This window comes from Microcaecilia unicolor, chromosome 6 (genome assembly GCF_901765095.1).
Source record: "Microcaecilia unicolor chromosome 6, aMicUni1.1, whole genome shotgun sequence".
NCBI lineage: Eukaryota > Metazoa > Chordata > Amphibia > Gymnophiona > Siphonopidae > Microcaecilia > Microcaecilia unicolor.
The window spans coordinates 242,713,741-242,728,170 of NC_044036.1; the positions used below are offsets into that span (position 1 = coordinate 242,713,741).

The 14,430-nt window shown below is 49.1% G+C and overlaps 1 protein-coding gene across 1 annotated transcript in view; it reads left to right on the forward strand.

The window, feature by feature from the left end:
* The window catches only part of MAMDC4 (MAM domain containing 4), a 510,080-nt gene that overhangs the window by 393,999 nt on the left and 101,651 nt on the right, over positions 1-14,430 (forward strand). The window contains exon 26 of the mRNA XM_030206971.1: positions 8,697-8,824. Within this exon, the coding sequence (XP_030062831.1) occupies positions 8,697-8,824 (128 nt within the window). The remainder of the gene's footprint in view (positions 1-8,696; positions 8,825-14,430) is intronic.

Sequence of the window (14,430 nt, forward strand, 5' to 3'; positions counted from 1 at the left end):
ATTTTTCTTTTACTGATAAAGAGGTAATTTCAGCAAGCTACGGAAGAGTTCCACCAAGAGCACTCAACATGCAGCCATCTTGAGACACGCCCCGGACTTGTCTCCTAGAAGTACTTCTAACAGCAAACTGAAGTGCTTCCTATAGCACCAAAACCCAGAAGTACTTCTAACAGCAAACTGAAGTGCTTCCTACAGCACCAAAACCAGAAGTACTTCTAACAGCAAACTAGCAGTGCTTCCTACAGCACCAAAACCAGAAGTACATCTAACAGCAAACTAACAGAGCTTCTAACCACACCCAAAGGGAAAGCAGGGAAGCACAAGGGAAAGGCAGGGAAGCTAAACACTTAAACACAGGTCAGATGTGCACACTGCACCAACACTAACCTGGACCTAAAGCAAACGCAAGCAGGGAAGCCAAACACATCAGAAGAAGTGCCCACTGCACTAACCCTACCTCAAGCACGCGTTGCAAAGGCCCTGAAGGAAAGAACACCACTTCCTTATCAAGGCCCTCCCAGATGATGTCACACTCCCTAGCCCCAGGCAACAGCACACTGACCCAGAGAGGCCCAACCCACACCAATGCAGTCCCGTGAAGCACTTGAAGCCAGTACACCCAGAAAGGGAGCAGAGCAACTCAAGCAACACCCACCGCTGCAGTAAAGTGAGACAATTAGCCCCATGCTGCTGGAAGCTGCCAGCACAGAGAGAGAGAGCCAGCTCAGAAAGGACAGACAAAAGAAACAGAAGCCAGCTAAGAAGCTGACCCCCAGGAAAAAGGTAAGTTTGAGAGGGGTTCTGACCACGATCATAACAGGTTATGTGTGTGTGCTTGATGCAAAGAGCTCCTAGCTGTCAGAGAATGAGTCCGTTCTCTTGAGGCTAGAGTAGTGGAGAAATGGAGGGAGACACAAAGGTACTTAGAGGAGGCCTACAGGGATGTTATAGAGAAGTCCCACCTCCTGGCAGCCTATGTGCTGCCTTAGAGGAGTGAGGTCTCATAAAAGGAGAGCATCACCCTGGTGAAGTAGGAAATAATCCTGTAGCCAGGACCTGCCCACCAGAGCACTGAGGATGTGTCTCTAAGGCGATTCCGCCCAAGAGGGAAGGGTTAGAACAGCTGTTCTAGTTGGTGATTCAATCATTAGGTATGTAGATTGATGGGTGGCTGGTGAACGTGAGGATTGCCTGGTCATTTGCCTGCCTGTTGCGAAGGTGGCAGACCTCATGCATCACCTAGATAGAATTTTACATAGTTCTGGGGAGGATCCAGCTGTCTTGGTACATGTGGGTACCCATGACACAGGAAAATGTGGGAGGGAAATTCTGGAAGCCAAATTTAGGCTCTTATAGGCTGATGATCAGAAGCAAATGTGAGCGCTAGAGGCTATTTGTGCCATACTAACAAAAGCATTTTCTTTTGCCCCATGATCAGACCCAGTGAGCTCGTAGCTGGCGTTAAGGTTTACGGAGCATTGGGGAAGAATGGGGAACCCTGTCCAGCATGCATTTGCATGCTTACAGGCCCCCTCCTCCAACACAGGGGCTGGAGGTCTGGTGGACTTCCAGCCCCCCTAACCCCCTGGACAAGTTTTCTTGGTGGCCCACTGGCCTTCTCCCCCCCCACCCCCACCCCAACCCTCTCAATACAAGGGGGCTGGAGGTCCAGTGGACCTCTACCCCCTGAATACCAAAAAAACGTCCCTGATGGCTCAGTGGGCAACCCTTCCCCCACCTGCCATTTTGAAGGCAGCACCCCAGGAGGAGGGAGAGCTACTCCCTCCTTCTTTCTAAAGGTATGGAGTGTTTGCGGGGGCTCTAGGCCACCAGGGCCGGTGGGGGGTAGGTGTAGTGTTGCCCATTGGGCCACCAGGATGTTTTTTTGGTATCAAAGGTTGGGGGGGCTAGAGGCCCATTGAATCTCCAGCTCCCTTGTGCCCTTGTGTCAGGGGGACTGAAGGTCCAGTGGACCTCCATCCTCCCATGTCCAGGGGGTGGGGAAGTGGGAGAAGGCCACTGGGCCACCTGAGAAACTTGTCTAGGAGGGTTAGAGGGGCTGGAGGTCCGGTAGACCTCCAGCCTCTTGCGTGCGGGGGGTGGGGCTCCTGTTTGACAGGATGGGTCCGGGCTTTTTTTTTTTGACAGCTCATACCTATCAAACAACTTCTGCAGGAGGATTGTGCCTTCGGCACATGCCCAGACATAATCCTTCCACAGAAATACCCACATGATCAAAAGTAATAGTGTGTATAAATTTGTATGCTATTAGTTTTGATCATTGGGGTTTTAATTCCCTGCACTGTTGTGGTGCTAATTTTTTAGTTCTGTTCTGAACAGCATGGGGAATTTGATCATCTGCCCCTTAGGAAGAAAGTTGAAATCCAGATTCTTCAGGGTAAAATTTTCGGAAATGCTGTCCGTTCCATGTGCGGAACCAAAGAAGCAGACAGAACTCCACAATCTGATTGGTTCAGAAATGATGGATTTAGATTTGATAGGAACTGGATAATATTCTGGGAAAGGGGGAGCCTGTTCCAAATTATGGATTCCACCTTAACCGGGGTGGAACCAGGTTGCTGGAGCTTTTAAACAAAAATGGAGGTGGTCGGGGGGGGGGGGGGGGGGGGAGCTGACATTTGCCCTGGAGCACATGGTTTGATGTCGACTATCCTTCAAGGATACCATTGAAACAGGATCTTTAGGGAATCCCAAAAGAGAGGTTTCAATAACTGAAAGAAAGCCAGGAGTGTTTATTGGGAGAACAGAATAAAGCTTGCACATACAAGGGAAAAAAACACAATTTGAAGTGTCTATATACAAATTCTAGAAGCCTGAAAAATAAGATGGGAGAGCTGGAGTATATAGTACTAAACGAAGAGTTAGATATAATAGGCATCTCAGAGACCTGGTGGATGAAGGACACTGTTGGGCTCATTTTCAAAAGAGAAGGACGCCCATCTTTCAACATAAATCGGAAGGTGGGCGTCCTTCTCACAGGGTCATCCAAATCGGTATAATCGAAAGCCGATTTTGGACGTCCCCAACTGCTTTCTGTCGCAGGGACAGCCAAAGTTCAAGGGGGCATATCGGAGGCATAGTGAAGGCGAGACTTGGGAGTGCCTAACACTAGGATGTCCTCGACCCATAATCGAAAGAAACAAGGACGTCCCTGACGAACACTTGGACGACTTTACCTGGTCATGTTTTTCTTAAGGAGGGAATCGGGGATTAACTCCCCTTACTCCCCCAGTGATCACTAACCCCCTCCCACCCTCAAAAATATCTTTAAAAATATGTCGTGCCAGCCTCTATGCCAGCCTCAGATGTCATACTCAGGTCCATCACAGCAGTATGCAGGTCCCTGGAGCAGTTTTAGTGGGTGCAGTGCACTTCAGGCAGGCGGACCCAGGACCCAGCCTCCCCCCCCCCCCCCACCTGTTACATTTGTGGAGGAAACAGCAAGCCCTCCACAAACCCACTGTACCCACATCTAGGTGCCCCCCTTCACCCATAAGGGCTATGGTAGTGGTGTACAGTTGTGGGTAGTGGGTTTTAGGGGGGGTTGGGGGGCTCAGCACACAAGGTAAGGGAGCTATGTTCCTGGGAGCAATTTATGAAGTCCACTGGAATGCCTTCTAGGTTGCCTGGTTGGTCTCCTGACATGTCAGTGGGACCAGTGCACTACAAATGCTGGCTCCTCCCACGACCAAATAGCTTGCATTTGGTCGTTTCTGAGATGGATGTCCTTGGTTTCGATTATCACCGAAAATCAGAAACGACCAAGTCTAGGGACGACCATCTCTAAGGACGACCAAATTTCAGGATTTGGGCGTCCCTGACTGTATTATCGAAACGAAAGATGGACGTCCATCTTGTTTCAAAAATACGGGTTTCCCCGCCCCTGGGTGGGACGTTTTGCGAGGACGTCCTCATCAAAACTTGGACGTCCCTTTCGAAAATGTCCATCTATGTTATCAGGCTGAAATTATATCACAATGGTAGAGTGGATCAGATTAGAGGGGAGATTGCACTGTATATTAAAGAGGGAATTGAGTCAAACAAAATAAATATTCTACATGAAAAAGATAGCTGCACGGAATCCTTGTAGATAGAAATTCCATGTGTGAAGAGCATACTAGTAGGACTGTACTACTGTCCACAGAACAAACAGACAGATTACAGAAATTAGGAAAGCTGGCAAATTGGGCAACGTTGTAATTCTGGGTGATTTCAGTTACCCAAATATTGACTGGGTAAATGTTAAGTCAGGGAGTGCTAGGGAGGTAAAATTCTTAGAATGACTGACTGCTTCTTGGTCCAAGAACCAACAAGAGGAGGAGCTATATTAGATCTAGTTCTTGGTGGCAGGGCTGCCGAGAGACTGGGCCGAGCCCCCCTGAATTCAAATCATAGCACCTCACCTCAACCTCGTTCCATGTGAAATTAGCACAGCAGCGGCAGTCTGCAGATCGCCTCCCTTCGGGCCTTCCCTCCCTGTGTCCCGCCCTCGTCTGGCGTAACTTGCACGACGGCTGAACACAGGGAGGGAAGGCTCGAAGGAGGTGATCTGCAGACTGCCGCTGCTGTGCTTCTTTCACACGGAGCGAGGTCGAGGTGAGGCTCTATGATTTGAATTCAGGGGAGTCAGGTCCGGTGGTGGATGGAGTGGGGCGGGTGGAGGGGACTGCGGCGCCGGGCCCCCCTTGGAGGCCCGGCCCGGGGAATTTTGTCCCCCCTGCCCCCCCTCTTGGCAACCCTGCTTGGTGGAATGCAGGGCATGGTACGAGAGGTAACTGTGTTGGATACGCTGGGAGGCGGTAATCATAACATGATCAAATTTGGGATGATATCTGGACTGAAGTCATTAAGGAGCAGCATTTAATTTTCGAAAGAGTAACTACAACAAAATGAGGAAAATGGTTAAAAAGAACATAGAAGAGTTGGCTGCAAAGGTGAGAGCTTTAAAGCAGGCATGGACTTTGTTTAAAAATACTATAGTGGGAGCCTAGCCCAGATGTATTCCACATATTTGCAAAGGTGGAAAGAAGAGAAAATGACAGCCAGCATGGTTAAAAGGTGAAGTGAAAGAGGCTATTAGAGACAAAAGAGCATCCTTCAAAGAATGGAAAAAGGGTCCGAATGAAGAAAATAAGAAGCAACTGTCAAACTAGATTGAAAGCACTGATAAAGAAGTTTAAAAGAGAATATGAAGAAAACCTTGCCGTGGAAACACTCATAGTAACAACTTTTTCAGGTACATCAGAAGCAGAAAGCTTGTGAGGGAATCCATGGGACCATTATATCATGAAGGAGCAAAAAGGACACTCAGGGAGAACAAGGCCATAATGGAAAGATTGAATGAATTCTTTGCTTTGGTTTTTATGGAAGAAGATGTATTAGATCTACCTGTACCAGAAATGGTTTTCAAGGGTGATGATGTGGAGGAACTGAAAGAAATCACAGTGAACTTGGAAGTTATACTGAGCCAAATCGACAAGTTAAAGAGTGATAAATCATCTGGACTGGATGGTACACACCCCTGGGTACTGAAAGAACTCAAATATGAAATTGCAGATCTGCTGTCAGTGATCTGAAACCTGTCATTACAATCATTCGTAGTACCTGAAGATTGGAGGGTGGCTAATGTAACGCCAGTTGTTAAAAAAGGGTTCCAAGGGTGATCCAGGAAATTAGAGACTGGTAAGCTTGATGTCAGTGCCGGGCAAGATTACGGAACACGTAGGCAAACACGGTTTAATGGGACAAAGTCAGCATGAGTTCAGACAAAGGAAGTGTTGTCTCACCAATTTGCTTCATATTTTGAAGGCATGAATAGACATGTGGATAATGGTGAGCCGGTTGATGTAGTGTATTTTCAGAAAGCCTTTGACAAATTCCTCATGAGAGAATCCTGAGAAAATTAAAAAGTCATGGTATAGGAGAAAATGTCCTTTGGTGGATTAGGAATTGGTTATTGGATAGAAAACAGAGGATAGGGTTAAATGGCCATTTTTCTCAATGGAGGAGGGTGAATAGTGGAGTGCCAAAGGTCTCTGTATTGGGACTGGTGCTATTAAACATATTTATAAATGATCTGGAAATCAGAATGATGAGTGAGCTGATTAAATTTGCAGATGACACAAAACTATTCAAAGTTGTCAAAACGCATGTGGATTGTGAAAAATTGCAGGAAGACCTTGAGAAACTGGAAGACTGAGCATCCAAATGGCAGATGAAATTTAATGTGGACAAATGCAAAGTGATGCATCTTTATTCCAGGGGCGTATCTGCGTGGGGCCTCAGGGGCCTGGGCCCCCGCAGATTTTGCCCTGGACCCCCCTACAGCCGTCAACCCTCCCCCGCCTACCACCATCACCTACCCCCGCCAAGGTCCGCTTCCTCCGGTTCGGTGCCTTTAAAAGTATTACTTCAGCTGGCGGGGGACCCCCAACCCCCGCCAGCCCAGCCGAGGTCTTGTTTTAAGAAGTTCTTCCATCCTCGTGCTATTGAAAACTGCCTGCCTGCATCCCTTCCAGTTTCAGACTGAGTCTGACGTCGCAGCACGTTGTACGTGCAGGACGTCAACGTGCTGCGACGTCAGACTCAGTCCGAAACTGGAAGGGATGCAGGCAGGCAGTTTTCAATAGCACGAGGATGGAAGAACTTCTTAAAACAAGACCTCGGCAGGGCTGGCGGGGGTTGGGGGTCCCCCGCCAGCTGAAGTAATACTTTTAAAGGCACGGACAGGAGGAAGCGGACCTCGGCGGGGGTAGGTGACGGCGGTAGGCGGGGGAGGGTTGACGGCAGTAGGGGAGGGTTGACAGCGGTAGGGGGGCGGCGGCCGGGGGGGCTATAATGTGCCCCCTCACTCTAGCCCTTGCCCCCCTACCGCCGAACCTCAGATACGCCCCTGCTTTATTCTACCCTCTCAGCATCAACTCATTTCACATGGACATACTCAATCCATGGCTCACATGCCTCTTCATCAGTCACTATAATAATTCATGTATTTAAATATTATTAGAAATTACTTTTTCTTATGTTTTTGTTGTCTCCTTTACAATAAAATATCATTGAATGAACTTATCTTAATGTGTCAAAAGGACCCACTGCAGGACTCAGCATGTGAGATCTATAAAATGGCAGAAGTTCCCACAAGAATCATGTCCCTCATACTGCCAGGAGCTCCATTTACTGCGACATCTCATTCCACATTGCTTTCTCACAGTACCTCACCCACTGAGCACCTGTCTTAGGCCCCGTGCTGGCTCTCTCTCTTTCACACATGAAGCACTAGGCATTAGAAGAAACGTCGTAGCAGCAAGCTCCACACCTCAAAAAATATGGCCACACTCCCAGTGCAGTACTGACTTACTGCCTGCCAGATCCAGTGGGCCTTGCGCCTCTGCACTCTCAACCCCACCCCCATACCCCTTCACAATGGCCTTTCAATGCCCTAGCTGCCACAAGCCCAGGAAAGTTATAAAGCCTCTATCTGCAGATTTTGCCGATTCAGGTCAGCTGCCCTTTTGCTCTATACTATCACCGTGCAAATTAACCCTTTTCTTTTTGTCAGCTGTTCTTTGTCCATGGTCCAGGCACTCAAGGGTCTCCTCCTGATAGCTGGGGAGGTGGGTTGAGGCATAGGCAGGGGCCAGCACAACCAGGTTTCACACCCCTAGGCTATCTGGAATGGCCCAGCCAAGCCCTCACTCTTTAAAATGTTATAACATAGTAACATAGTAGATGATGGCAGAAAAAGACCTGCACGGTCCATCCAGTCTGCCCAACAAGATAACTCATATATGCTACTTTTTGTGTATACCTTACCTTGATTTGTATCTGTCTTTTTCAGGGCACAGACCATATAAGTCTGCCCAGCACTAGCCCCGCCTCCCAACCACCAGCCCCGCCTCTGCCATCCAATCTCCGCTAAGCTCCTGAGGATTCCTTCCTTCTGAACAGGATTCCTTTATGTTTATCCCACGCATGTTTGAATTCCGTTACCGTTTTCATCTCCACCACCAAATTAAAAATAATTATTTTTCCCATCGTTTTTCTTTTACTACTCTTCCCTCACCAGCCAGACTCCACAGAATGCCTCAACCTCACATCTTTTGAAGCCTGATAAATATTGACTAGGTAAGGGACTACACAGGATGTTTCTTTGGTGACATCACTCAATCAGTAGTTCTAAGTCTCCAGTTGCTGGCAGGAGAAGGAATACTCACATATCTGTACTGGTCTGGAGAGACGATAAGGAAGAATTTCCAATTACCCAATAGAACAGAGAACAAAGAAAGTACAGAGTCAAATGAAGTACCAAAGTTTAAATTTTGTTTTGAATGTAAAATAATTTGTTTCCGACTAAACCTCTGACAACCACCTATTCTACACACACACAAAAAAAGCCAGCTACAATAAAGTCCCAGCATGTATCTTCCCTTGATTCTGTCACTATCTCGGGCTAAGACCATGTGCAAAAAAATCCCCCAAATGAACAAACAAATCCCCAGTGAGAGATGTCAGTTGACCTTCTAGAAAACTCTGATTGAAGATGGTGTTTGCATATAACTTGAATGAATAGTGGTTGGGCTGAGCATTTCTTCATTCACACCAACTCACATATATTTTCCTTTATTCTCCTGTTTCTTTGAGTCCTGCTGATTCTATTTTTATTCCATTTCTATCAGACAAAGGAGAGCTTACAGTGAAGCTCTACACCTCACTTGGTCAGCTTACAATATGGAGTACTGAAGGACATCAGAGCAGAGGCTGGTTAAACAAGAAAATCCTAATGGAGAGTCCAGTGGAGTTCCAGGTAACACAAACACGCCAACAAGAATTAGATGAACTAGGGAACCAGGTCAAAGAAAAGGGTGTCCTATACAAAGAATGGATTTAAATGTTCCTTCTTCAAGGAGTTCCCAAAAGTCGATTTTAAAACTCAGAACCCAGCTGGTTAGAAACTTACCATAGATTCTCGCGTATAGGTTGCTAAATTTATGACCAAAAGTCAAAAGTTCAGGAGGCAACCTATCTACAGGTCCAACATTTCCCTTCCCTTCCCTACCCTCCCTTGCCGGGTACAGCACCTCCTTCTTTCCCTCCTTATCTCCCCCCCCCCCCCCCCCCCCAAAAAAAAAAAACAGGTTTCAGTGTCTCAACTCCCGAGCACTGCCCTTATCCCATGGCCATCATCTTCTTCCCAACCTTCCCCATGCAGCCACTGTCCCCCATACCTATTCTGGCATAGGGCCACCGAGAGACTGAGCCGGGGCAGGGTCACTGCCCCCCTACGATCGTCGCCACTGCCGCATCCCACCACAATCATCGCCGCTGCCACCCTTATATCATTGCCGTAACTGCAATGTAAATACCTTGGCTGGCACTGAGGCTCCGCCAGCAGAAGACGTCTGTCTCCAGCGCTGCTCTTCAGTCTTCCGATTGCCTGCCCCTGCAGCTGCTTTTTCTCTCAGCACATGCTTGGTTTCAAAACCGAGCATGCACGGCCTGAGAGGAAAAGCAGCTGCTTGGCATTGGCAAGCAATGGGCAGAGTGAAGAGCAGCGCTGGAGGAAGACCTGAAGTGTCTGCTCCTTCGGTTCCTCCCCTGCCTCCAAGGGGGGCCCGGCACCAGAGTTTTCTCTCTCCTACTCCTGTCAGGACACGATCACCCAGGTCCCATCAGGAACAGGAGAGAGAGACCCCGACGCCAGGCTCCCCTTGGGGGCTCGGGCCTGGGAATTTTTGCCCCCCCCCCCTTGGCAGCCCTGTTCTGGCTCTCCAAAGGTGTTGTGCACCAACATGGGGCTTCCTGTACAGGCCCACACTCATGCACTGCAGCATCTTGTCCTTTTTCTGACAGGAAATACATCAAGGGAGCTCTTTCAAAAAGAGGGAGTACTCTTATGGAAAGGGAAAGGGGATGGGACTTGATATACTACCTTTCTGTGATAACAATCAAAGCAGTTTACATATTATATACAGGTACTTATTTTGTACCTGGGGCAATGGAGACTTGTGGGAAAAGGGCTGCTCTTTCAGGAGCTTGCATGATGTACTTCCTATGTGAGAGATGGTGGGATGCAGCAGCCTGCTTGAGCATAAGCCTGTATAGGAAGGTCCCATGCCAATGCACAATGTCTATAATTTTTAGCTATAAGCTATAAAGTTTTACTTCAGGTATACTGCATTATTTCCCATCCCCCAACTGTCTTTTCCAATCAGCCACATGAAGAAATTTCTGGCTGGTCACATGCTCTGATGGGGCCTCATGTTGCTAAGGCAACTCAGATACCTGGTATATCTTGTTACAAAAGTAATTTACTGAAAAGAGGAATGGCAAGGACACCAATTGCAAGCTTCCAGCACATATGAAAGTCCCAATTACAAGTCTCCAGCACATATGCAGCATCTATGATTGGTCCAGGGTATAGGAGAGGTGGATGCGCACCACAGCCTATAAAACCATGCTGCAGACAAAGAAACTCTGAAAAAACTAGACATGCTTGGAAACAGAGATTCAGATCCGTCCAATGGCCTATGGTTTTTCCCGAAGGGGTGCTCTCCCCCTTCGTAGAAACTAATTCTCTATATCTAAGAATCTTTCTTTCTTTCTCTCTCTTTTCTCTCTGTTCTGTGACCTTTGTATGAGGAACAAACACTTCTTCCTTCTTTTCTCTTCTTTATATAATTAGTCTAATTACTTATAATTACCAGAGGTACTGATGTTAGATTTTGTAAGTTTGTTATAACTTGAAACTGATGTCTGATGCTGTGCTGGTGGGTGAGTAATTAAAAGACTTTGATTCCTGTACAATTTTTTTTCTATAATATTTTATAAAATTCATAAGTTGTTTAGAGGATAGCGAACCAAATGCGCAGCCTAGTACAACAACACCTTTAGAGCAGCAGGAGAAGGAAAGGGGCACTGGCTTCATGGTGAAAGGAGGAGGAGAAGACAGGTGGGAAAAAGGAAATGAAGTGCTGGACCCTGGGAGGTATACGGCAGGGAGGGAGAGATTCTAGCGACAGGACCGAGGTCAGCACATTTTCACAGTACTTAAGAACCATAAGCACATAAGAGTTTGAAATACTGGGACAGACTGAAGATCCATCAAGCCCAGTATCATGTTTCCAACAGTGACCAACCCAGGTCACAAGTACCTGGCAAGAACTCAAAACAGTAGAATACATTTTATGGTGCTTAAGCAGTGGATTTTCTTTCTTTTAGGAAGTTATCCAAACTTTTTATTGAACCCCGCTAAGCTAACTGCTTTTACAACATTCTCTGGCAACGAATTCCAGAGTTTAATTACACGTTGAGTGAAGAAATATTTTCTTCAATTTGTTTTACAATTACTACTTTGTAACTTCATTGCATGCCCCCCAGTCCTAGTATTTTTGGAAAGAGTAAACAAGCGATTCCAGTGGTGTTCCCAGGGTAGCCGATGCACCCCCCCCCCCCCACCCGGGTGCAGCGCAACCCCCCCCCCCCCATCCCCGGCGAAAGGACCCCCCCCCCCCCGTGCATTTTTTTCCTGCTGGGGGGGGTGCCCGCGCGCCTGTCGGCTTAGCTCGTTCCATACTCCCTCTGCCCCAGAACAGGAAGTAACCTATCATCAACAATGACACCTAGATCATTTTCCTGATCGGTGACTTCTAACGGGGAACGTTGCATCACGTAACTATAGTTCGGGTTCCTCTTTCCCAAATGCATCACTTTGAACTTGCTCAAGTTAAACCTCATCTGCCATTTGGATGCCCAGTCTCGTAAGGGCCTCTTCCATATCATCAAGCTGATCAATCCATAGACTGGTGGGTTGTGTCCATCTACCAGCAGGTGGAGATAGAGAGCAAACTTTTGCCTCCCTATATGTGGTCATGTGCTGCCGGAAACTCCTCAGTATGTTCTCTATCTCAGCAGGTGGTGGTCACACACAGCAGCAGCTCTGGCTAGGCCTCCAAGCCTAATCCTTAGGTTTTGTTGAGGCCTGGGGTTGAGGGCTCTTTTGAGCAAGTGCAAACCTGGTGGTGCCAGGTCCCTCCTTTTCTCCCCCCTCCCGCTGGCTCCGTTTAAAAAAAAAAAAAAAAAAAATTTTAAACGTCTTTAAAGGCGTTTAATTCGACGTTTCTTTAAACGTTCATTGCAGCTACTCACTGGGACACCAGTTCGTTACAGCTCGGAGCGGCAAGCAGGTAATTTTACCTTTTTATGGCGGGCAGGGGGTTCCCCGATTCTTCTCCTCGTGGCATATGGCGTCGGAGGGCGAGGGCGCAAAGGGTCGCTCCCCGGATCGCTGGAGCGCTTCTAGAGGGGATGCGGGGGTTTTACAACCTGATTCGCCCTTGATGGGTGACAGTTTAGTGACCGATGAATGTCCCGGTCGTTCCTCCGGCGTGGCGGTTTTTTCCCGCCATAAACGCCCATCCCCTGCTCCTCGCCTCCGCCATCTTGGCCGGCCACGCGGCTCGGACGGCTTCTTCGTGGGCCGCCCTTGAGGTTGGAGACATTAATGCCATGAACGCCCTTAATTTGGGCGACGGCACAAAGCGGCTAAAGTTAAGCGCCGTTCTTCCCGCGCGGCTCCTTCGCGGAGTTTCGCGCCGGACGCCATTTTGGATGCGCAGCATGTCTCTCCCCCGCTATTGCGAGCGCCGGTTGAGAGTGCGTCTAGGGCTGTTGCCCAGGCTGCGGAAGTGCACAGTCTGGGGGGTTTCTCCCCCGAGTTTGTTTTGCTGCTGCATCAGGCTTTCCTCATGCAAAACGCTGCCCCTGCTCCCTCTTCTGATAAAGAGGTTGAGGTTCCCAGAGGTAAACGCCCTCGGGTTGATTTCCAGGCCTTGGAGGACTTTGTCTCCTCCGATGTAGATGAGGGCAGCGTGTCTGAGGTCTCCCAACGGTCCTTTGCGGATTCCTTGGAGGAGATAGATCCCCGCTCGGATGGAGCGGATGACCCCTCTGCAGCGCGGCTTTTTAGCCCAGAGGATTTGCCCAACCTGTTGTTACAGGCCATGGACACTTTGAAGATTTCCTCTCCGGAGGACGTCTCTCCCTCAGCCCCTGTTGGCTCTGCCATTATGCTGGGGACGAAGCGCCCGCCTAGATCCTTCCACGTGCATGATGCCATGCACACCTTAATTGCGGCTCAATGGGATGTCCCGGAAACGAGCCTTAAAGTGGCTAGGGCTATGTCCCGCCTCTATCCTTTGGCTGTGAGTGAACGTGAGGCCTATCTGTGGCCTACCGTGGATTCTTTAATCACTGCGGTGACTAAGAAAACGGCGTTGCCGGTGGAAGGTGGCACGGCCCTAAAGGACGCCCAAGACAGAAGATTGGAGGCGGCCTTAAGGTCGTCCTTTGAGGCAGCTGCTTTAAGTTTGCAGGCCTCAGTTTGCGGCTCCTATGTGGCCAGGGCGTGCCTGACTATGGTGCAGCGGGCTTCCCCCTCGGATCTTCCTTGAGGGCTGATTGGCCGGCCCTGGAATCGGGCTTAGCCTATTTGGCAGACTTGCTGTATGATGTCTTGAGAGCCTCAGCTAAAGGCATGGCTCAGACAGTCTCTGCGCGGCGGTGGCTTTGGCTGAAACATTGGTCTGCTGACCACGCCTCTAAATCCCGCCTGGCTAGATTGCCTTTTAAAGGCAAGCTGCTCTTTGGGGTCGAGCTGGACAAAATCGTGACCGATCTCGGCACGTCTAAGGGCAAGAAATTACCAGAGGTCAGGGCTCGGGCTAGTACTCGTCCCGGTACCTCCAGAGGACGGTTGCTGGAAGCCCGTCGGTACCGCCCGGGCAAGTCGGGTTCCTCTGCCCCCTCTTCCTTCAAGAGGAATTTCTCCCCCAAGCAGCATTCCTTTCGCAGAGACCGCCGTCCCGGAGGTGCTCCCTCCGGTCCTCCCCCAGGGTCTCGTACCCAATGACCCAGTGCAGATTGGAGGACGGCTGTCCTCGTTTCTGGGCGAGTGGACCACTATAACTTCAGACGCGTGGGTGCTGGAAGTCATCAGAGACGGCTACAAGCTAGAGTTCTGCCAACCCTTAAGAGACGGGTTTGTACTCTCTCCCTGCAAGTCTCCGGTCAAGCTGTGGCAGTGCAGCAGACCTTGGACAACCTGATCCGCCTGGGTGCGGTCGTTCCGGTGCCAAAAAATCAGATTGGCAAGGGACGTTACTCCATTTACTTTGTGGTTCCAAAGAAAGGAGGTTCTGTCCGGCCTATCCTCGACCTCAAAGGGGTCAATCGGGCCTGGAAAGTGAGGCACTTTCGCATGGAGACTCTCCGCTCTGTTATAGCGACAGTGAAGGCAGGAGAGTTCTTGGCTTCCTTGGACATCAAGGAAGCGTACCTGCATATTCCCATCTGGCCTCCTCTCCAACGCTTTCTGCGTTTTACAGTCCTGAGACGACACTTCCAGTTCAGAGC